At 38.3% G+C, this 25,350-nt stretch overlaps 1 protein-coding gene across 2 annotated transcripts in view; it reads left to right on the forward strand.

Annotated features, from left to right (window-relative positions):
- Window positions 1–25,350, forward strand: part of Pak5 (p21 (RAC1) activated kinase 5) — a 319,415-nt gene that overhangs the window by 261,309 nt on the left and 32,756 nt on the right. For both annotated transcript variants that reach the window (XM_058575397.1, XM_058575398.1), the window contains one exon: window positions 13,726–14,514. In XM_058575397.1, coding sequence (XP_058431380.1) covers window positions 13,726–14,514 — 789 coding nt within the window. The remainder of the gene's footprint in view (window positions 1–13,725; window positions 14,515–25,350) is intronic.

Genomic DNA, 25,350 nt, shown 5'->3' on the forward strand with positions numbered 1-25,350 from the left:
GAGTTGTGTTGTGAAGATTAAATGCAAGAAAAACATTTCTCATCATCCTAGCCCATAGTAAGTATCTAATTCCTGTTAGTGTCTGGAAGCTCTTTAAAACCAATTCAAGGATTGGTGTCAGTTATTTTATTCATATGAGCTCAGAAGAATAAATTCTTCAAAGCTCAAATCCTATGTGAGGAAAGGAAACCTGCTAAATTCTTGTTTATGTTCATCATGTCTGTGGCCTAAGGCCTAGCTATCCTAAACCCAGCCAGAATGCAACAAACTTGCTTCTTGACTGCTGTTGCTTGAAAATGCTTTGGGAGTAGAGTTGGGGTTCTCATTCTTATCAGTTGGCTTGGCCCCAAAACTGAATTGCTTCAGGAGAGGCAGACCTGTGATTTGTACCCTCCTCTGCTGCAGAACCACAGATTATAAATGAACCAAATGGGGGCTGGAGATGTGGTTCAGGCGGTGGCACGCTCCCTGGCATGCGTGTGGCCTGGGTTCGATCCTCAGCACCACATACAAACAAAGATGTTGTGTCCACTGAAAACTAAAAAAAATAAATAAATAAATATTGGAATATTCTCTCTCTCTCTCTCTCTCTCTCTCTCTCTCTCAAAACATAAAAAATAAATAAATAAATAAATAAATGATGAACCAAATGGTTCTTTGGTACCATGTGTTCCCATCACACTGAGAAAGCATATCCAGCTTATGTGAATTTCTTTTGGGGGCAGCCCATGAATCAAATACTATATAGCCTGTGATACTCTGGATCAGAGTTTAGCAAATTTTTTTATTAAAGGGCTCAACAGGAAATAGATTATGCTTTGTGGACCATATGGTCTCTGTCGCAATTACTCAATTCTGCCACTGTGGTTCATTAGCAGCCATTCACTGTATGAAAACAAGTGGGCATGACTGGGTTCCAATAAAATATTATTTACAAAAATAAGCAATACCAGATTTGGTCCATGGACCATAGCTTTCAATCTCCAATCTAAATCAATGTTGTCCAATAGAAGTAAAATGCAGACCACAAATGCAAACCACGTATTTTACATTTCCTTGTAACCACATTTCAAAGTTCTCGATATAGTAAGACTTCTCAGAGTTTAAATAATTAAAAGATGAAAGTATCAATGTCTCTGAATAAGAAGAGATAGATCCTCAAAAAAATTAAAAATAGAATTACCATATGACCCAGCAATTGAACCAAAGGAAATGAAATCAATGTGTCCAAGAGACACCTGTACTCCCATGCCCATCACAACAGCATTCACAATAACCAAAAATCAGAGTCAACATCAGTGTCTATCAGCCAATGAATGGATAAAGAAAATGTGATATATGCTTACTCTTCAACCTTAACAAATGAAGGAAATCCTGTCATTCACGGCAATATCAAAGAGCCCAAAAACATCATGTTAAGTGAAATAAGATAGGCACATGATCTCACCTATACGTGAAACCTAAAAAAGACTCATAGAAGCCAGAAAGTAAAATGGTGGTTACCAAGGATTGTGGATCAGTGAGGGGTTGAGGAGATGTTGGTCAAAGCATAAAAAAATTTCAATGAGGTAGGAAGAATAATTTTGAGAAGTCTATTGTACCACATGCTGACTATGATTAATAACAATGTATTTTGAAAACTGAAAATAAAATACACTTAGGATTTGCCAAAAAAAAAAATTGAAGAGGAGGAGGAGGAGAAAGGAACAGATGCCTTCCTTATGAGTAACCTAAATTTGATGAAACAGACTGACACCAAACGGCTCAACTGAGAAATGAATTACAGTAGATGGGGTAGAGAGAGAAGATGGGAGGGGAGGGGAGGGGGGATAGTTGAGGATAGGAAAGGTAGCAGAATACAACAGTCACTAATATGGCATTATGTAAAAATGTGGATGTGTAAGTGATGTGATTCTGCAATCTGTATTTGGGGTAAAAATGGGAGTTCATAACCCACTTGAATCTAATGTATGAAATATGATATGTCAAGAGCTTTGTAATGTTTTGAACAACCAATAAAAAATAAATTAAAAAAAGAATTTCTAAGTTACTGTTGGAAAGTTTGCACAGTTACCAAAATGTTCATTTTTGACCTATTATGTATAGTCTATATAAATAGAACCAAAATAGTAACCATGAGTCTGTACAAATTTCAAATAACTTGAGCCATAAAATGAGAGAGAGAAAGAGAAAGAGAGAACAACTCACAGAGAAAGAAGCTCAGGCCATGCCCTCAGTTGTCCTCTATGCTGACTCATTCTTCATGGACTAAAACAGTTAGACATAGAATAGCACAAGTTCTCTTGAGTTCTCACAAATCAAGAGACCCCACTGTCCATCATGGTAAGAAGTACTTTCCCTTTCCACAGGTACATGAGGCTTGCTCTTCTGGCAATATGGTTTAATCTGCCCTAGTCTAAATGGGACCAGACACTAGCTTTTATACTTCCTTGCTTCTGCAGCACCCTGCTCTAGTCAGCATGGAGGAAAAGAGCATTTGAATGAATGACTGGTCTAGTATGGCCTCAGTATAGCTCACCTCCGACACTTCAACTGGCTAGCCCAAGCTTGTTCACCTGGGAAGAGAAGGGGAGAGAATTCTGCTGCTGCAAGTTTTCTTAATACCTAGACTCAGTATCAGTAGAATGTTACTTCTGCTACCTTCATTTGCATAGCAAGCCACATGACCGTCCAGACTCAAAGGTAGGAGACACAAGCCCCACCACCCCCTATGGCAGAGAACTACACAGTCACATTGCAAAGGGAAGGGAACACTTGTGTCCATATTTTTCAAGGAATCTATCACAGAGATTGATCATAAACTATAGGATTGGCCCCCAGGGGGGTACACTCTACTGAATCCTTCTTTACTAAAGTGTGTATATTTATATCTCATCCTAAAATAGTGAAAAATAAAATATTCGTTTGTACATGGTTATACTCACAACTGAAAATAAAGCTGCAATAACAGCTCTATTCCAAGTTCTGTCTTTGTCTCAGGTTTTGAGGTTCAATGCCATTTCTTCTATCAGGATATCATCAGTGACTGTCTGGATCATAATTCAAATTCCTCCCCTTGTCATCCCTGGAGCTGGTGTGGATGTCCTAGCCTATCTGATAGGAATAAGATAAAGTCTGTCTTTGCTTCCTGTTCACTTCTTATTCCAGGACTGCTTTTTATTTCTGGAATCACTATAGTGATTATACTCATGATCTATTAGTTAAGACAACTCCAAGTGCTATCACATACTGGGTTAGTCATCCTTCTAGCGCTGTGACCAAATACCTGAGAAAAATCAACTTAAAAGGAGGAAAGGCTTACTTTGGCTCACAGTTTCAGAGGTTTCAGCTCATGGTTGCTTGGGTCCATTGTCTTTTGGGGGCTTTTGGTGAAGCAGAACACCATGGTAGCAAGCACATGGTAAAGCAAAGCTATTTACCTCATAGCAGATAAGAAACAAAAAGAGGAAGGGAATGGGGTTCCAAAATCCCCTTTAAGACTAAACCTCCAGTGGCCTGGTGTCTTCCCACCTGGCCCCTGACCTCCTAAAGTTCCCATTATCTCTCAAGAGCATCATCCGCTGAGAACCAACCTTCAACATGAGCTTTCGAGGGACATTTGAAATCCAGACAATAGCACTGACCCTTAAGCTGAACAAAATACAGATTAAGCATTGTTAGTCTACAAATTCAAAATGATCTGGAATCCTAAACTTTTTGAACTCTGATATTCAGACAGTTTCAGATTTCAGAGCATTTGGTTTTCAGATTTTTGGATTAGAGCTGTTCAACCAGCAGTCTAGGCAAATATTTCAAAATCTGAGAAACTCTGAAATCTGAAACACTTCTCATCCTGAACACTTTGTAATGAGGGATACTCAACCTGTAAGAGTTAATCTCTCATTCCATATCAAATGTAGCTTTCCTGACAAGAGATGGGCTTTGCACATGGTTCATCCATGCTCTGTCATGGCCTAGCAACTAGACCATGGAACACAAAAGCTATTTCATGGCTCTGTCATCCCTTAGCAACTAAGAGTATCTTGCTAGACTTTCTCCATCCATCTGGCAGACAGGAAGATAGAGAGGAAAGGGGGGTTGTTTGTTTTGTAACTTTTACCTGGAAAGGAAACCTGTCACATCCTGCTCATATTCTATGGGTGAGAATTGGTCCTATGGACCTACATGAATGTGGTCTCTGGGGGACGGGGAAGAGCTTCACAGCAATACCTTGTATAATGAAGTGGAGCACACACACACACATATATTTACTAACCATATCTCATATATATATTTATATTTATATATAGTTATATGATTTTTTGATCAACATTAGGGGCAGGAAAAATTGGGTGAATAGTAGAGTATCACATATCCCTGAAGAATAAGACAATTTGGGCAAAATATCTCAGACTGCAGGTACTGGCGAAGGTTTCTAACCATGAAGAGTCTTTTTTTCTTAATTTTTATTGTTGCTTGTTCAAACCATTACATAGTTCTTGACATATCATATTTCACACTTTGATTCAAGTGGGTTATGAACTCCTATTTTTACCCCGTATACAGATTGCAGAATCACATCGGTTACACATCCACTGATTTACAGATTGCCATATTAGTGTCTGTTGTATTCTGCTGCCTTTCCTATCCTCTACTATCCCCCTCCCTTCCCCTCCCCTCCCCTGTTCTCTCTCTACCCCATCTACTGTAATTCATTTCTCCAACTTGTTTTTTTTTTCCCTTTCCCCTCACTTCCTCTTGTATGTAATTTTGTATAACCATGAGGGTCTCCTTCCATTTCCATGCAATTTCCCTTCTCTCTCCCTTTCCCTCCCACCTCTCATCCCTGTTTACATGAAGAGTCTTTTAATGAATGATGTAATCCTCTTAATCACATGGATTATATGTATATGAAAGAAAATAGACATGAGGTATTGTAATATTATAAAACACAAACAAGATTCAGCATTTTTCCCATAAGGATCCATGTATCTCAGATATGCCTGTTTTTGTTGTGATCATACACCCAGCTGTTTCCAGCCATATGCTTGAATAAAAAACAATGGAACTGGTTCCCTACAGAGTAAGGACTTAGGTAGACAGTTTCAAAGTAGATATTTGCTAGGAGAGTGTTGGTTTATTCTTGAGTCATAGGAATATTTGGCTTATTGGCCTCCCGAGAAGTATTTACCCAGAAAGACAAAATGAAACTCATTCTTCAGGTACAGAGAAGAAATTGTTTTTGAAAAAGAAATGTGAGGTCTTATTAGGGCAAAGCTGTTAATTACACACTTCATTATAGTCAAGGTCAATACAGTCTATGAGAGGAGAGGCACTTTTTCATCTCTTCTCTAGGAACAAGGGGAGACAGCTGTTCTCTTGGACAGATCCATTATAGCTTATCACCAGCCGCCAGCCTGTGGAAGGAGCACTGTGAAATATGGCTGCTGTCACCAGGAGCCAGAACAGATGCAGAGCTGGTCCAGAGTACAATGGAAAGACAATGAGAACCACGACTTCAAATAGATTGGGTTGCATTGATTTTAATGCCTGTAGGTTCCACGGCATAAAATTCACAGATATTTTTGCCATGATTGTATTATTGATTTCCCTAAAACTGCACAATCTTGCTTTCATAAACATCAGGTACTGACAGTATTAGGCAGCAGTTTTCCCAGTCCAAAGCCTAGTTAAACAGTGTTGGAAAATTGTATATGTTTGCATTTCCTCATTATTGCTTTACCAGTTTTGATTCCATAAGTGAAACAAGAGTCAGCAAAACAAATATTGCTTCTGTTATGGTTTAACTGGCTTTCCTGATCAAATAAGGTCAGGATATTTTTTTTTCATTTTATGTTTTTAGGCTTCTCAACAATTTGTTTTACTAAATATTTAGATTTTGTCAGTCTCTGTTCATTAGGAATGAGTTAATGGTTTTCACTGAAACAGGAAAAAGCATGTGCTTCCTTGAAAAGAAATACATTTACACAATCCACTAACATTTTCAAATGCTAAAAATGAGATCCAAGAAATGGAGTGGCTTAATTAGAGCATGTTTTACTTTTCTTGGGTTTTGTTTGTTTTTATTTTATTTTTCTTACATATATATTCAAATTTCTTCTTCTAGTGTCTGCAACCAACTTTACTTTTCTAATATGCCAATTTTACTCATCAAGTAATCTAAGCATTATAGCTTCCAAGTAAGCTCATGATGCTAAAGAAGCAAAGGTGCTTAGTGGTGAAATCTATGAAGGTTCATAGATCTTGGTTAATCATTAAAGTATTTTACCTCCATAGGAAACAGGAAAATATTGAACAGTGAGTGTAGCTCCCAATACCGACAATAGCATCAAGTAATTTTAACACAATATGTATATGTATACTAAACTTTATATGTGTATATATAAAACATCATATCTATAACACATTTACTACTATATTGTATATATTATTAAATATATATTTAATACGTGTGTGTGTGTGTATGTGTGTGTGTGTAGTGCTGGCTCCTGTTATACTGAAAGGCATATTTCCATAATATTTTTACTATAAAAGTAACCCTGACGGCAGAAAATCTGAAAAAAAAATGTACTAATTCCATTATATCCACAGTCTGAGCCACAGACCAGCAGGTGCAGCACCTGAGAGATTCTTAGCATGTTGGGCCTCTCCTCAGGCCTCGGGAATCAGAACCTCCCTTTAACAGTACCCTTGGGTGATTTGTGTGCACATTAAATTTTAAAAACACTAGTCTAAAATATGAATCACTCTTAATCTCCCCAGGTGACCCCTGTCAATATTTAGGTGTACTTCCAATACTCTTTCTTTTCCATGCCTATCTTTCAATTTAAATCTTGAAAGTCTTAATTTTATTAAATTTCTGATGATACATTATGTTTTTAAGAAATATTAATAGAGTTCTTAATGCTTTGAAAGTATTCAGGGTTTTTTTTTAGTTCTAATGAGGAGTATTTATTTTAATAGCAATTGTAATTAATTTGAGATAAAATCTTCTGTTTTTTTAATTTTTTAATTGATTTTATTTTTTAAATACATGATAGTGAAATGTATTACATTTCTTATTACACATATAGATCACAATTTTTCATATCTCTGGTTGTATGCAAAGTATGTTCACACTAATTCATGTCTTCATACATGTATTTTAGATAATGAGGCCCATCATATTCCACCATCCTTGCTAACCCTGCTCCCTCCCCTCCCCTCCCACCCTTCTACCCTCCTTCCCCTCCCCTCCCACCCTTCTGCCCTATCTAGAGTTCCTCTATTCCTCCCATGCTTCCCCTCCCTACCCCACTATGAGTCAGCCTCCTTATATCAGAGAAAACATTTGGCATTTGTTTTTTGGGGATTGGCTAACTTCACTTAGCATTATCTTCTCCAGCTCCATCCATTTACCCGCAAATGCCATGATTTTATTCTCTTTTATTGCTGAGTAAAATTCCATTGTGTATATATGCCACATTTTTTTTTTATCCATTCCTCTACTGAAGGGCATCTAGGTTGGTTCCACAGTTTAGCTATTGTGAATCGTGCTGCTATAAACATTGATATGGCTGTGTCCCTGTAGTATGCTGTTTTAAAATCCTTTGGGTATAGAACGTGGAGAGGGATAGCTGGGTCAAATGGTGGTTCCATTCCCAGATTTCCAAGGAATCTCCATACTGCTTTCCATATTTGTTGCATCAATTTGCAATCCCACCAGCAATGTATGAGTGTACCTTTCCCCCCACATTCTCGCCAACACTTATTGTTGTTTGTCTTCATAATAGCTGCCATTCTGACTGGAGTGAGATGATATCTTAGAGTAGTTTTGATTTGCATTTCTCTAATTGCTACAGATAATGAACATTTTTTCATATTTTTGTTTATTGATTGCATATCCTCTTCTGAGAATAAGACCTTAAACTATACTACAGAGCAATAGTAACAAAAACAGCATGGTATTGGCACCAAAACAAACTGATAGACCAATGGTATAGACTAGAGGACACAGGGACTAACCCACAAAATTACAATTATCTTATATTAGACAAAGGCGCCAAAAACATGCATTAGAGAAAAGAGAGCCTCTTAAACAAATGGTGCTGGGAAAACTGGAAATCCATGTGCAACAAAATTAAATTAAACCCCTATCTCCGCCATGCAGAAAACTCAACTCAAAGTGGATCAAGGACCTAGGAATTAAACCAGAGACTCTGCGTCTAATAGAAGAAAAAGTAGGCCCTAATCTCCATCATGTGGGATTAGGGCCCAACTTCCTTAATAAGACTCCTATAATGCAAAAATTAAAACCAATAAGCAATAAATGGGATGGAATCAAACTAAAAAGTTTCTTTGCAGCAAAAGAAGCAATCTGTGAGATGAATAGAGAGCCTATACTTGGGAACAAATTTTTACCTCTCACACATCAGATAGAACACCAATCTCTAGGGTATATAAAGAACTAAAAAAGCTAAGCACCAATAACCCAATCAAATCTTATGTTTTTTGGTGTCTAAAATTACAAATAGTCATTTTTAAAGTCTTCTACTTGGATTTATAATTTATAAATCTGAGATTTCTTTTTACTATTTGTAGCTTCCATTTTCCCAAAATCATCAACTTAATTTAAGCATCTATTACTGAAAAATATATTTAAATAACTAACTGCTATTTATTGGTACTTTCTATATGCCAGGACATATTATCTAATTAGATTATCATGTTAACACTATGAGATAAGGATTTGTTCTTGCCATTTTAAGGATTAAGAAACTATGGTTTGAGGGTTAGGGGGATAACTCAGTGGTAGAACAATTGCCTAGTATGTTCAATCCCTGCACCACAATAAATAAATAAGTTTTAATTACTGTGTTTTAAAAGGTTAGATTAAAATGTTGCTTTTTATCTATATTCTCTCCAATATTTATTATTTGTGTTCTTTTGGGGGGGGGGCCTGCGGGGTACTGGGGTTTGAACTCAGGGGCACTCAACCACTGAGCCACACCCCCAGCCCTAGTTTGTATTTTATTTAGAGTTAGGGTCTCACTGTGTTGCTTAGCACCTTGCTTTTACTAAGGCTAGCTTTGAACTTATGATTCTCCTGCCTCAGCCTTCTGAAGGACTAGGATTACAGCTACGTGCCACTGCACCCAGCAATTATATGTATTCTTAATGACTGTCATTCTGACTGGTGTGAGATGAAATATCCATGTAGTTTTGATTTTAATTTCCCTAATTGCTAATGATGTTGAACATATTTCATGTATTGCTGTTCATTTTTTATTTCTTCTTTTGAGAAGTGTCTGGTTTTAGTCCATTTGCCCATTAATTAATTGGGTTATTTGGTTTTGGGGTGTAAAGTTTTTTGAGCTCTTTATATATTCTATATATTAATCCTCTGTCAGAAAAGTAGCTAGCAAAGATTTTCTCCTGGGTGTTCTCTTTTCACATTCTTTATTGTTTCCTTTGCTATATAGAAGCTTTCTAATTTGATGCTGTCCCATTTATTAACTCTTGGTATTATTTCCTGAGCTTTAGGGGTCCTATTGAGAAAGTCATTGACTGTGCCAAAAGTTGGAGGATTGACCTTAGTTTCTAGAAGTTCCATATTTTCTAATCTAATTCCAAAGTCTTTGATCCATTTTGAGTTGATTTTTGTGCAGGATGAGAGATAAGGGTCTAGTTTCATTATTTTACATATGGATAGCCAGTTTTCCCAGCACCATTTTATTTAAAAGGCTGTCTTTTTTTCCAATGTGTGTTTTTGACACCTTTGTCAAGGATCAGATAACTATCTATCTATATGGGTTTGTCTATGGATCTTCTGTTGTGTATATTTGGTCTATGTGTCTGCTTTTATGCCATTACCATAGAGTTTTTGTTACTATAACTCTGTAGTATAATTTGAAGTCAAGTATTATGACACCTCCAGCATTGATTTTTTTTTTTTTTGGCTTAAAATCGGTTTAGCTATTCTGGGTATTTTATTCCTCCAAATGAATTTTAGGATTGTTTTTTCAAGTTCTGTAAAGAATGTCATTGGTATTTTGATGGTGTCAAAATACCAATGCATTGAATCTGTATATTGCTTTTGGTATGTATGATCATTTTAATTCTGTGAATTAGTGCAAACACCATAGAAATCGCCCAGCAATGCTACTTCTCCATATTTATCATGAAGAATTAAAGATATTTTACTACAGTGATACATGCAAATCCATGTTTACAGCAGTATAATTCACAATAGCCAAACTATGAAACCAGCCTAGGTGTTCATCAATGGATGAATGGATAAATAAAAATGTGGTATATATACACAATGGAGTTTTATTCAGCCATAATGAAAAATAAAATGATGGCATTTGTGGGAAAATGGATGGAACTAGAGATCATCATGGCAAATTTTTCTCATGTGTGGAAGCTAGAGAGGATAAAGGAAAAGAAAGTTGGGGGTGGATCTAAAAGTCAAAGGGAAATCAGTAAAGGGACCAAGTGGTGGGAGATGAAGAGGGAGGGGAGAAATGCTAGGGAGTGTTATTAGCCAAATTATATTGTTAAATAGTGTGTATATATATATATATATATATATATATATATATATATATATATATATAACAATAAATCCCACCAATATATGCAACTATAATGCTCCAATAAAAAATGTGGGGAAAAAAGTTTAGCTAACTTGCCTAATATCACAAAGCTCATAATCGTTATACAGCTAAGATTCAAAACAATGATAATAAATACATTTTTAAAAGAACAATTCTTATTCAATAGGCAGTCTTTATCTTTTCTTTTAAACAGCATTTAGCTCATAGTAATATTAATATTTCTTCAACATTAACAAACAGAAAATTCCATTTATTGAATTTACTGCTATAAATTTACCGATGAACTGAACACACTTCACCAGCTCTATGTTGACAAGTGAACAGAAACAGCAGACTCCCCAGTGAGGCCACAGATTGATTTTTACACAGAAAACAGTGACTCTTCTAATATCTCACAGAAATCTGAATGAACCCACTATTACACTGAAGAGTGCACAGAAGGCATATACTCACCTAAGCCATCTTGAAATACTGTTTGAATGGAAATTTTAAGGTTAAAGTCAAGATGATCTTGACATAAACCCTGAACTCTAGTTAGCAAAGATGTTTCCCTTGTTAGAGTGGGTTAATAATACTAAAACTGCTGCACGATTATCCTGAGAATAGAGTAAGTAAATGAATGGCAGATGGTAGGATCCCCATTTTCATTGTTAGTGAGGCAGGTTACAAATAAGTAAGGGGGAAAGATAAAATAAAACCTGGTGGTACTGGATTAGATTCAGAGATATCAATATAAATTTATATTTAGCCTAATATAGATATCTAGATAGAATTCTAAATGTGTATCTATATATGGGTTAGTATACAAGCACATGTCCTCTCGCTCTCTTCACTGGGAGGGGCTAGAAGCAGTGACACCCAGCTATTAATGAGTACACCCAGAATCCCCATCTTCATTTCTAAGATCATTTTCCAAGAAAAGCACCATAGCTCCTTGAAGAAATGATTGATTTGGAGGCAGAGGCAGGGGAAAGATGAACCAAGAGCATTTTGTCGTGATGGAAAGTAAGGAAGTGCTCAGAACATAAACAGAAAAGGGATTTACATAGGGATACAGCAGCCAACCTGAAAGAGCCCCCAATGATGGAAGCTGGAACCTTTTGAGCAACAAAGCGAATAATATGGGATTAGTAGCCCAAAGTATTTAATAAATATCCATGGGTCTATCTGTACTGATACAAATAAATGATTGAACAAAAAAAAAATAGGGGACCATAAACAAATCTCCTGTACAGAAAGATGCCAAATATCTACTCCCCCAAGAAGGTATTAGAGTTTCACTACCCATTCCTTGAGTTTGGCCTGCACTGTGTCTTGCTTATAATGGGGAAGCGTGAGGTATAAATGACGATGCAGAGACCTGGCAAACACCTGGCAAACCAGTGACCAGGGTTAACACCATCAGTAGAAAACCATGTTGATGGTTTTCAACCTGTATATGATGTGCTGGAAATGCAACTCTGCTGCCGCCTTCCCCAAAACCCATAACCCCAGTTTAGCCATGAAAAAACCATCAGACAAATCCAACTGAGGGACATTCTGCAAAATACTGGTCCTCAATTAGTACTCCTTAGAACTGCCAAGGAAAGTCTTAGAAATTGTGACAGACCAGAGAAGACTCAGAAGACATGACAGATAAATGACATCCAGAGTTATCCTTTTTATAACCAATCATTATGAACCTAAAATTTCATATCATAAAGAGGAGGCACAGGAGAAAGCAAATGAAATCCTGATAAAGGTGGCATTTCATTAAGAGTAAGGCAACAACAGGAAATACTGGATGAGGGATCAATGAAAATTTCCGCATTTCCTTTGTAACTTCCCTGTTAACCTAAAAATATTCTAAAATAGAAAAGAAAAGGAAATAGGTAAAAGTGTTTGTTCAGGATTATTTGGAAGAAGAAAGACAAAATCTTTTCTTTCACCACTAATAATCTGATAAACTCTGATCTATAAAGCATAAGCTTCAGGCCAACTTAGTCTTTTTCTCCCAGTTTGAAGTTTCCTATTGTATTGAGGTGATTTTAAACTCTTTGCTACACTCAAAGTATTTTTCTCTTGAGATCCTGGAAGTCACAACATTCTGTTCTTTGTTCTTTTATCCACCCCCATCATATTTTGCTGCAAACTTTGTCATTGTCAAGGCACAGTTGACTGGCTCTGTAAGCGATTTGCTGTTTCTGTCTGTTCCTCATAATCTGGTGTTATTTAGGTTTATTAAAGGGAACAATCTGTCACTAAGACCCAGGTACAACTGCATCATTACCAAGCCATCCAAAATTCAACATTGATGATGTATGGAAGCGTACACACGACAGGCATCACAGTTACCTATTTAATAAGGATATCACATTTGATTACAAATTGAACTACACAATAACCTCTATGCTGTTCCCTAGTTACAGTTTCAGAAAGTGGCTTTCTGTTCAATAAAGTCTCATTGCATCAATTATGTCTTCCATAAATATGCAAAAAAAGAGCACCCATTTCTAGTTAATACTCAAGCTTAATAGTTTTGCAAGTCATTTGAATAATGAATGTAAAACAATGACAAACATGCTTTTTATAACTAATCATTATGAAACTAAAATTTAATATCATAAGTTTATTAGATAGCTAGGTTTCTTATTTAGGTGCAAAAATGGGGGCAAGGATAAAGCTGGTAAATAAGAAAGTGATAGCCTAGATGGTCTTCTAAGTAGAATTTTGATGTGTAATTAATATCTCTGCTTAAATAAGTAAGGATACATTTGCAAGCTGCGATTGTTTTTATTTGCTAGTGAAATCAACAATTTTTTGTTCTCTTTCTCTCTCTCTCTCTCAACTGTTCCTGACATCTGCTTTCTTCTTTACCATTTTTCTTTTCTTTCCTTTCTCTTTCTCCCCCTCCTTTTCTTCCTCCTTCCTCCTCCTCCTTCATCCTCCTCCTCCTCTTCCTCCCTCATCCTCCTCCTTCTCCTCTTCTTCTTCTTTTAAATTAAAATGTTCCTGGCATCTGTTTTCTTCTGTGGTTTAAAGTGGACAGAGTGAGGGTAGAATTCTTCCAGCAATATTTTAACCATGAAATGTCTTCTCTAAACAGTATTCCCTTTATTGTTCCCAGACAATCGTTAGAGGAAACAAACCCTGCAAGGAAAGCTCCATCAACGGCCTGCTGGAGGATTTCGACCACATCTCTGTGACTCGCTCCAACTCCCTGAGGAAAGAAAGCCCACCCACCCCGGACCAAGGAGCCGCCAGCCACGGTCAAGGCCACTCGGAAGAAAATGGCTTCATCACCTTCTCACAGTATTCCAGCGAGTCCGACACCACTGCAGACTACGCCACGGAGAAGTACAGGGAAAAGAGTCTCTACGGAGACGAGGTGGACCCCTACTCTAAAGGCAGCCACCACGCGGTCAAGCAAAACGGGCACGTAATGAAGATGAAACATGGGGAGGCCTACTATTCCGAGGTGAAGCCTTTGAAAAGTGACGTTGCCAGATTTCCCGCCGATTATCACGCACACTTGGACTCACTGAGCAAACCAAGTGACTATAGTGACTTCAAGTGGGACTACCAGCGGGCCTCCAGTAGCTCCCCGCTGGATTACCCATTCCAATTCACGCCTTCCAGAACTGCAGGGACCAGCGGGTGCTCCAAGGAGAGTCTGGTGTACAGCGAAAGTGACTGGGGACCCAGCCTGGACGACTATGAGAGGAGGCCAAAGTCCTCGTACCTGAATCAGAGGAGCCCTCAGCCGGCCATGCGGCAGAGGTCCAGGTCAGGCTCAGGGTTGCAGGAACCCATGATGCCATTCGGAGCAAGTGCATTTAAAACCCATCCCCAGGGACACTCCTACAGCTCCTACACCTACCCTCGCTTGTCCGAGCCCACAATGTGCATTCCAAAGGTAAAGTGTGCTGCCTCTTTTCTCTCAGTGTCCACAAAGAGGGTACTAGAACTGGCTGCCTATATAGTCAGATTCAAAAGAGTTTGCTTGTCTGTTCCATAAAAATCCACATCCAAATCCCACCTTATTTCCACCCAAGTGCAGAGGCTTTCAGACAAGGTCCTTCTTTCATTAAATTCAAAATCTGTCATTTCAGATCTTCCTATGAGGTTTCAGATTAAAAGGCAAAGACAATCTTATCTAGTTGAAAGATTTTCTGATATCTTGATGTTAAATACTTTGTGATCATGTTTTATTAAGTTCTCCATTAGGGAGTTAACAATTTGAGGCCACCGGAGGGATTAATATAGTGGTTACCACATTCTCCCAAAGTCTTCATGTTCCTGGCCAATAAGAAGCAAAAATCAGGAAAATGTGGTGAGTTTTTATAAAGCTAATTTTTTCCAACTTGGGGTACAGATCTATATTTTAAGAGTATGTCCTTAACACAATCTTAGTGCTGATGTAACACTTTTTCCATGAAATTAAAATTTTTGTTTGTAATTCTTCGCTTGTCTTTAAAAAATGTTTTAAATGTTGACTAGTGGAAATTTGCTTTGAAATTAGACTGGTCCATGATTTACCAAAGTTGGAGAAACACTGTTGGGGAAGTTACTAAATCTTTATTCACAGCACGGACTTTGCCATGAGGATATAAGCCTTTTGGAAATACCTTAGAGAGTTTGCAAGGAGCTGATTTTCCCATGGGAACTTAGAAATGTCTTTCTGTCTCATTTGTACAACAAAAATTAAAATGCAGTGTTTGGTAGTAGATTGTGAATTACACAGGTCTCAAGCCAGTTGAGATGGACATGACTTCTAGAATGGACAGCATCCACATCTGTACCAAAGGTATTCTGCTCAACAGTTTGATGGGTAGCATAATAAACTCTGGAAGGAAAGTGGGTTAGTTAGATTTTCAGCTCTGTGATAAAAACACCTGACAAGAATGACTTAGAGGAGGAAAAATTTATTTGAGCGCACAGTTTCAGAGATCTTAGTTCATGGTTGTCGAACTCCATTGTTCAGAGCCTTTGGTGATACAGAGTATCATGGCAGAAGGTCATGACCGAGGAAAACTGCTCATGTCTGATAGCCAGGAGAAAGAGAGAGAGAGAGAGAGAGAGAGAGAGAGAGAGAGAGAGAGAGAGAGAAAGCCAGAGGGATAAGATATAATACCCAAGGCTATGTCCCCATGTCCCCAGTGACTCACCTCCTCTAGCTGGTCCCTGCCTGCCTACAGTTACCACCCAGTACAGTAATGCTTCAAATTATTAACTGATCAAGTGCATTAAGTCTCTGGTTAGGTTTAGATTCTAGTAATATAATCATTTTACCTCCTGCATTAGCACAGGAGTGTTGGGGGGGGGGACACCACATATCCAAACCATAACAGCAAACTTGCCTACATGTGTCTGCTTTGTTGACTACAGATAGCTAATATTTTTCTTTTGCTTATTATTTCTCATAAACCTTCTCCAAGATGTTGAAGAGAAGCCATTTAGGGACATTCTGGAAGTGACTTAAGCTATATTTTAGAAAAAAGAAAGAAAAAAAAAGAAAGAAAGAAAAGAAAAGCTACTATTTTATTTCCCAAGATATAAAATTAAAAATAAATTATGAGAAAGGAAGAACTCAAATATACGCCTCCAGCTAAAATGCAAAGAACCACAGTGTTTTTCTCCTCATCATGTTAATGTATTTGAATGCCCATGGTCAAGGTATCATAAATGCCTTCACTTCCCATCAATCTTGGGAGGTAGATTACTGGGAAAAGGTCTAATTAAACAACTCTCATGTGGAGTCCTATGCATGTATCATGATACATGAGGTAGTTTACTCTGTTTTCCTATTCATATCACTCTATGAGTCTCCATGTCAGAGGAAACAGTTCTAGAATTAAATAAGCAAATTAAGCATGTTCAGTATCTGACTTGAGTTATATCTGCAGGCATTGAATGTTGATGGTTATTTTATCTAGGAGTAAAGAATAGAATTTTGCGTGTATGTAGTATGGTTGAACACACGTTAGAGAGCTCTTATTGGTCATAGTCATAGAAAAAATGTTGCTCAGAGTTGGCAGCTTTTCAACCCTGGAGCCATATTTAGTCCAAATGACATGTTTGGCTCACCAAATATTCATTTCCAACATGAGAATTGGAAATTCAAGATATTTTACTTAGAAGTCTCAATTTTTGGAGCTTCAAACTTCTGTTGGAAAAAAAATAGTGGGTGGGGAGTGGTCTGGCATCCCTGTGCCCACATTTTCACACAGCATTAGAGTAGAATCATCTGGGCATAAAGTTCACCCCCTTAGAGGGGACATAGGATCCCCAGTTTAGAAAATGCTCTGCCCAGCCTATTTTATTCATTTTTCCCATTAGTCTAATCCCTCAAGCTTTTTAGAATTTAGCTCAATACCAGCAATCCCTGCCCACTTGTTTGCCAGAAGAGGAAACTGAGGTTCAAAGAGTCACACAACATGCTTAATTTCATAATTAGCTGTCTGCTAAACAAAGGCGAGAATTCAAGTCTGGTGTTTCTTCCAAACTAGCACCTACTCGCTATATGGGCATAGGTTATTTTGGGGATTTAACTGAATTTGCCAGTAAAATCCATTTAAGTACAAAGTAGCCTTCCTCTTTGGCTAAGAAGAAGAAGAGGAAGGAAGGAGAGAAAGAAGGAGTAATCTTCATCATTCCTTGAAGACTCCCTCTTCCTGCAGATTTCCAAATATAAGTCAAAGCAGACCTGCCCTGAAATCTGGCCTGCCAACAACCCCAGAAATAATGCATAAACTATTGTGTCTCAGGAAAATTATATCAGCATATTCACCCATGGGAATATCAACCAAGAGCTTCTCAGCCCTTACAATCAGAGCTTCTAAGGAGCAGTCCACTCCTCTGTATTTCTATAGAAAACCTGTGAGAAATTCATGACCAGGTTTTATGGGAGAGTGAGGGCAGGAAGCATGTTGATAATTAAAACATTTGCTTGATTAAAAATACAACATCTCTCTAAAAAGACTTAAGTGCCTATGTCTTTAGAACTGTACTCTTAGAAATCTACCAATTGCATTTGAATTTCCAGCTGAGGGAAGAAATAGCAATCACGACTCATATCTTTTGGCTTTGCCCCATAGCAATTTCTAGAGGAGGGTGAATAATGTTTACACCTCCAATAGTGAGAGAAAACATAAAACTAGTTTTGTATTTTTGCTTAAAGAAAATAAAAAATAGTAATGTTAACTCATGTAAAAACTCCTCCAATGTTATCTCCTACCTGATTTTCCTGTTAGCATGACAGGAATCAAGAGTGTCATGAAATCTAATGATATGAACCTCTACTCTCCACTTTTAAATGTTTTTCACTAGGGCTGAGCAGACAAAACTTTGAGGTATGGAAAAGTCAAACTAAAACCATAAAGTACCATTTACACCACAGAGCTATAAAAACTGCCAGATATATAGAGAGAATGCTTTCCACACTCCCATGCAAATACATCTGCCTTAGAGAGAGGAGAGCTGGCTAGACATATTGCCACTGTGTATTTGATGTGGCTCATCCGATGTTCTCCAGGGATCAGGCAGCTGCTGGATTGTGTGTTGGTGCTGACCTAGCACATCCATTTCTTGCTCTGACTGTAACCACTGAGAAGCCCCAGCATATTAACAATTCTACCAGTTCATTAGGCATTTGCCAGTTAAACACATTATCTTATGGAGCCTCACAGCCCCATCAGGTAAGAACTCTTGCCTCTGTTGTACAGATGAGGAAAAGGGTTTTGAGAGACTCAGTAACTGCCTGGCCAGTCCTCTCACAGCAAAGCTGGGATCCAACTCTGGATTTAGCCCCTTCACTAGACACGGGATCCAACCTCCATGGCAAGAGGCAGCTTCTGGGAGTGCGAGGCTTTAACCTACCTTCTTACAACTCTTTTTAATACCTGAAATAATGAAGCTGCATTGACAATTAAGTTAGCTATTAATACAACAATCCAATTGCACCATCTTGTTCCACTTAATAGTAGGGTTTCTAAACTTGACCCTATTGACATTTGGGACCTACTGATTATTTGTTATGAGGGGATGTCCTATTTATTCATCATAGGGTATTCAACAGCATCCTTGGCCTCTATCCATAGATGCCAAAAGCACCCTGCCTCCCTCCCTCTTGTAACCATCAAAATATTTCCACAAACTCCCAATGCCTCATAGGTAGAGGAATATAAAATCACTTTGGTTGAGAACCTCCACTCTGTAGCTACCATTGATCAAGTGCTTAGGAGAAGAGTTTAGGTTTTGTAAATAAACTGCAAAGTTGAGCCCTTGGAGTACTTACTGTGTGGTTTTGTCTGTGCCTCAGTTTCTTCATCTGTAGAATGATTTAAAGTTTTGAACTTGGGGTAAGAATTTAAAAAGATTAATAAACATAGAAGAGTTAACATGGCAGGCGCTCAGTATTAACACTTATTCCCAGGAATACTTTTGGATGGAAAACATGTCACCATATACACATATGCTGGCCATAGACATTTTCTCTCTGTATAATCTTTTATATATTCTTAAAATATGAGAACAAATTCTGTCTGACCACTTGCATGGCCCCTCTGCACAACCTATAATTATGACTGTCCTCATTTTAGACATGTGGGTCACAGAAGTCCAGAGTAGCTTAGTGACTTCCTCAAGGACATGCAAAACCTTGGCAACTGAGCTGGCTTGGGGACCCCGGTGCCACCAATGTTTGCCTCATTTTGTAGAATGGAAGTGAAATTCTCAGACCTTTCAAGGGAGCCAGAGGCTAAGTGAAAACCGTCTAATTATATATCTAAAAAAAAAAAAAAAAAAAAAAAAAAACAACACAAAAACACTCTATTTCACCCTATCACCTCCTCTGCTTAGGACAACAAGGGTGACCAATGCTATATTCCAGGGTGTCACAGACAGATGGCACATTAAGGGGTCTAAGGAGTTAAGAATGATGGATGTAAATAAAAGTCTGTCAGGATTCCCTAGACCTTTCTTCTGGGGTCACCTATGCAATGGTTTTCCACTGCATAGTAATCACTTTGCTTTCTCTGGAAGGAAAAATCACTAAACTCGGTGTGCTGAGTCTTCCTGCATCAGTAGCTTAATGATTCACTGTTCTTTATGGCATGCATCATGCCCAGGAACAAAACTATCAGCTCCTTTTCTACTGAGGATCCCAGTAGAACACCTTTCTGAGACCGGTTAGGGCCCTAATGCCTTATGAAATGACATTGCTAATAAATCCTGGTGGCTGCACTAAAAAGTCTGAGAAAGAAAGGAAGAGAAAAAGATGAACCAAATCATTTAATGTAACAATAGGTATTATTGCCTTTAGGTTTGTTTTCTGTACATATATGCTCCTAAAGGGTGTTCATTAAGGTTCATAAAGCATTCAAAGTGGTGATTCAGTGTGACAACTCTAACATCTGTCCCTTCTGATAGAGACTTTAGCATATGAATGGATGCATTTTCCTGTGAAGGCTCATGGAGTTCAAAGTTAATTGTATTTTGGTCATTTTGGGTGGGTTTTCCCATTACCAAATTTAAAACAAAATGATTCTGAGCTGGTATTGTCTATCCCTGTTCTCTAGAAGGCTCTGACACATTTGAACAATATGCTGAGGCAAGGAGCCAATCCCCACAGGCACAGAGTTCCTCAGCATTGCTGCAGGCTATGAGGGATCCCAGGTCAGAACAATCTGCTCTGTGGCACTGCTCTTGAATAGAGGATGCATTCTTGAGGTTTGGAGCAGCAACTATGGGGGATTAATTGGATATGCCGATTGAGAGGTAGAAGTAGAGCCTGAAATGCCTGTGTGCTTGAGACTGCTGATTATGGATTTAGTCTTTGTGGATGCTGGCTTTGCCTATTTGCAGAGGTCATGAAATGCTTGTCTGAACATGCATTTCAGCATGCATTCACCATGTATTTTGTAAGGCAAAGAAGTACATGGCTCTTCAAACTTCATGTCAGAAGGTGTATGCTTCTACATGCCTAGATGGGAATCTGATAGAATGGTTGGGAGAGATTCCTGGCAAAACCATCAACAATGGCAAATAGTTTTGTCCTACATGCAGTGTGGAAATCCTGCAAGTGTGTAACCATCTAGAACTTAACCTACATTGCAAGCCCCCTGCATTAGCGCCTTAGGGAGACACCTTGATTTTACAGGTGCCACCAGGGCCTGCTTATTACTATTACTCATTGACAGTGGTCATGTGTGCTTGCCTCTTTTTTCGAAATTAAACATCAGCTGAAACTGTGTCCTATGCCCCGTTATCATCCCACCAGGGTGAACGAAATATTCACTATGGAATAGGCTGCTCCATTTTGTAAACGAAAATAAATATCTCAGAAGAGATCAACCATGGCTGGGTACTAGTTGAAGTTCTGCCTCAAGCAGGAGTAGCAGCAACTGTTTCTTTAGAATGCAATTGGAGATAAAATAGTTCCTTAACACCCTGCAATTTGAAAGACAGACTGGAGCAGTTAGGTTTAACCACCTAGATCAGAACAGCAGAGGGTGGAAATCCAAGGATGGAGATAGAAGAATCCATCAGCCACAGGCCAGCTGGTCTACCCCACGAGGGAAAGTGGGAAATAGCTCCCTATCAGTGGTGTTTCTTGTCCAGTGTGGGGAATATTGGACCTGTAAGGCACAACCAGACTTCATGAATCGCCTTGCCCTAATTACCAGTCTCTGAAATGTTCCTGTAGAAAAAGCAAGTTAATGATTCTCCCCAGCATTCTTATAAGCCATCATTTTCCCTTCCCCAAAGCCAAGGCCTGTTCTATTAACATTCTTCCTTGAGTCAAGTCAGGAGAATTTGAGATGTCCTTACCCTGGTCAGATAATAGAGTACTATGATTCTCTTTGATTGTGAATTTGATTTATGTAGAGCAAGCAAGCAGCACTTGATCTGTGGTTGTATTTTGTTCTGTTTTTAAAAGGGGATGAGCAGTCTCTTTGTTTCCTTGTGCTCCCAAAAGGTGTATTAGAGATCCATTTAAGCACTGAAAGCATCTGCCTCCCATCCCCTGTAACTCTTCACCTTTTACAGAGCACTTCACAGTCCCCATTAACACCCACACCCCAGTCCAGCACGATCCAGCCACATCCTCCCTGTCCTCAGTGCCCAAGGTTGCTGTGACAGATAGATGCTGCAGCAGAATTGTTTTTCTTCCTTTTCTTTCTCCCACCTTCCCTCACCAAGGCTTTTTTTCTTCCTCCAGTCTTGGCACAAAATGCTCAAATGATGTTCTACTGCAGAATTCAATTTCACAGTTCAGTTAGGTCCTTGATTACACTGCCAAATTCAGATTAATGTGCATTTAACTAACATGGATCAGGGGAATTCTGGCTGACAGCCAGCTGTAATCGGAGCAATTGATAGCTGTGTGGAGCTTTATGCCCTGCCTACCCCAGCATACCTCTGCTGAAATTGATTGATTAAATGAATTCATTGCTATAATTATTTATAATTTTGATAAATCACAAGCCTGTGTCTGACCCTATCTTTGGGATGCTGCCCTGTGTGTGAAAGGGTAGTCGAGATGGATTGTTAACTGGATATTATTTATTCCTATATAATACAGCCTTCCCCCCCCCACCTCCTGGCCTTTTCCGATTTTGAATAGAGACATGAAAAAGCATGTTTCTGTAAGAATTAATTATATGATATGCTAAACATGGTATCAGGAAATTAAAAACCAAGTATATGTTCTTAACCACTTCAAAAAAGGAAGGAAATCACAAATACTTAATCATTCTGTCAGTATTTTTAAAGATTCCTGTAGAGCGAATTCCTTCTCAAAATGTGGCAGATTTTCAATGACCATTAGTAGTTTCATACTGCAGCTCAGGAGTTTGGCAGCCTGGGTGATACTCTGCAAAACAATCCATCTACTCTTCTCTGATTTCACCATGCCATATGGAAATTTCCCCTTAAGGTATGCAAACTATGGCCTCATTTGTAAGGAGTTATTTGTTTCAAAAATCCAAGATTGTTTTCTCTAATGGAATGGAAAGAAAGTCTTTGTGGTATCTATTGTTTTCTCTCCTCCATAGCTTCTTTTCTCTCCTGTTCAGCAGCTCCCAGCTTGTGCAATAAGGTCTTCCAGGGTAAATGACATACATAAATCTTTTGGAAATGACATGGAGCATTGGATTCACTAACCTCAGGTCCAATTCTATTGCACTGCAATTTTACTAAATGATTGGATCCCACATTTCTTTCATGATACAATAGATAGTCCTGCTCATATAAACTGTGTGCCTACTCCTTTTTCTTCTGGAATATATTAGCAAATAAGATTATAGAAAAGACCATGCAATTCAAGGTTCACTCCTTTGCACACTTTTCTTAACATGCATGAGCACATGTGTGCAAAACTGTATGTATAGATAAGTTCATCATTTATGTTTTACCTATTGTCAAATATAGGCTATCGTCAAGAGTAAAGACAATTCATAGTAGGAAAATCAAATAATTCTAAATGTTTAAGGTGAGGAGAACTTATCACAGGAAAAAGCTTCAGCTTTCTTGCTGAAAAGAACATAAAGAAGAACAGCTTGAGAGCTGATATAAACAAACACCAAGTTCTTCTCTGACCAAAGCAAAACTGAAGCTGAACCAATTATGTACATAGGTGATCTACTTATTTTGCTGTGATGGCTATTTGTGTGTGTGTGTGTGTGTGTGTGTGTGTGTGTGTTTAAGCTTAATTCTCTCAGCCAAGATTTTTTTTTCAGTTATTTTTCTTCCATTCACCTCCCCTAGGCATTATCATTCATCATTTTCTGGTCCAATTCTTACATTTTCCTCCAGGCTGCTCAGACATCTGGACCCCCAGTGAAACACCGTGACCAGGCTTTATCTCTGTAGTTGTCACTGCAGTCTTTCCACCTCTGTCTTGACTGTGCCCCACTCCCCATCTTGTCACTGTAACCTGTCTCTGTGAATTCCTGAAGAATTCAAGTGCTAAAATGATTCTGGACCGGAACCCTCATTCTAACTTCTTAGTAGCCTTGGGTCCTTTGCATGACGTATTTCAACCTACTATGCCTCAGTCCCATTATTGGTAAAATGGAATAATTATGGGACTTATTTTATAACTTGTGGTTTAAATGCAGTAATAAATAGAGTGCCTTGAATAGTTCCTGGCATTAATAACAAATATCATTATTAACATTCATATTTATCAGTCCAGTAAGAATAGCTTCTAATAAAGCAGTTGCTTAATCAAAGAAGCCACACTTTGACCTCAGTAAAATGCCTGTGCATTTGGTGAGGAAAAAAGTGTTCCAGCCTTGATTATATAGATAAGGGGGGTGGAAAGTAATGGTAGAAAAGCCAAGGCAGGCAAGAAAACAGGCAAATAGTACCAGTGTCCTGACCAATGGAACATGGCAACAAAGGACTGGACTAAGTAGAAGAATCTGGTTGCATAATCCTATTGGGAGCATGGGGCCATTTGCCTTGGATTGATTTGGGGAGAATTTCATCTCCGTGAGCATCAGTTTTACCATCCACAAAATGTAATAAAGTGCTCATTAGTTGATTCTCAGAGTGTAAAATAACGAGGCTGGTCACAAATGTGTGGGCTAGTGAAGTGTACCATCATGGAATCCAGAGTTGGGTTCAGAACCAACTGAAGGTCATGGTTCAGCAACATGGTGGAGACAACCAGGATCACTCATGTACTTCTCCTTCAGCTTATTTGTCCTCTCTTCTCCCCTTGAATAGATGAAAGCCCTGGGGAAAGATCACATGTTCATTTTTCGGAAGCAAACAGTTCATTCTTCTTTGAGTACTTGAGTTTAGTTCTGAAAATTCTCTCTTGTGGGTAGGGGTTGTCCTTTACTGCTTTTTGAAAAGTCTGCACTCTTACCAGCAGCCATAAAAGATAATTGTACCTTTTTGTCTAAAAGAACTAATTTCAAAGATGTTTAGCTCCCAGCAAAGAACTCTGACTGCTGCCTTCCTTCTGTAACTGGAAATTGTCCCCCTCACGCAGGCAGGAGCCCTCTTCTAGACCCCAGTCATACTGCTGACAGGCGATAAGGGAGAAAAGAGACCTAATGCAGTGTGCAGCAGTGTTTCCAATTCCTATGGGACACAGCTTTCCTGTGTGTAATGTGTCTTCGGAGATCAGTTATACATGCTTGTGGTGAATGAATGCAATTTTGTTTAAAGTGCAAAAACAAATTCTCCAGGAAAGACCCAGGGAGATGATAGCATGGAAAGGTTCCCATGACACACTTTCAAAAATAAAAATCAAAGACTTTGCTTCTCTGCACACCCTGGCCTTGCTGACTAGCCTAGATTTTGTAAATCCAAAGACCAACTTAAAGGAAGATCCAATTGTTTAACTTACATTGACATTAATCTCTCCCCACCATTGTGTGTACATATAGACACATGGAAGAATTTTCCTTGTGTAACACAAATACATAGCCTTAGAAAAAAATCAGCCTGTTTTGTAATAGAATATTTTCATTGTAATATATTTTTCAATATATTTTAAAGCCAATATATTAAAATGAAAGGCACCATGTCTGATTATTTTGAGAATCATTTACAGGAATATATATATGGCACCTTACATTATAATCTTCAATAAATGCTTACTAATTTAATTAATATCACTTTTTATTAAATCACTTTTTATTTTACTATTATGCAATGTACTTTATAACAATAACACTGCCTCGAATGTATTGGCCAGCCACTCTTTGAAACCATTGTGTATTCAACCCTGTGG

Source organism: Marmota monax, unplaced genomic scaffold, assembly GCF_021218885.2.
Source record: "Marmota monax isolate L192 unplaced genomic scaffold, Marmota_monax_Labrador192_F-V1.1 WCK01_AAM20220418_F8-fsc00014, whole genome shotgun sequence".
Classification (NCBI taxonomy): domain Eukaryota; kingdom Metazoa; phylum Chordata; class Mammalia; order Rodentia; family Sciuridae; genus Marmota; species Marmota monax.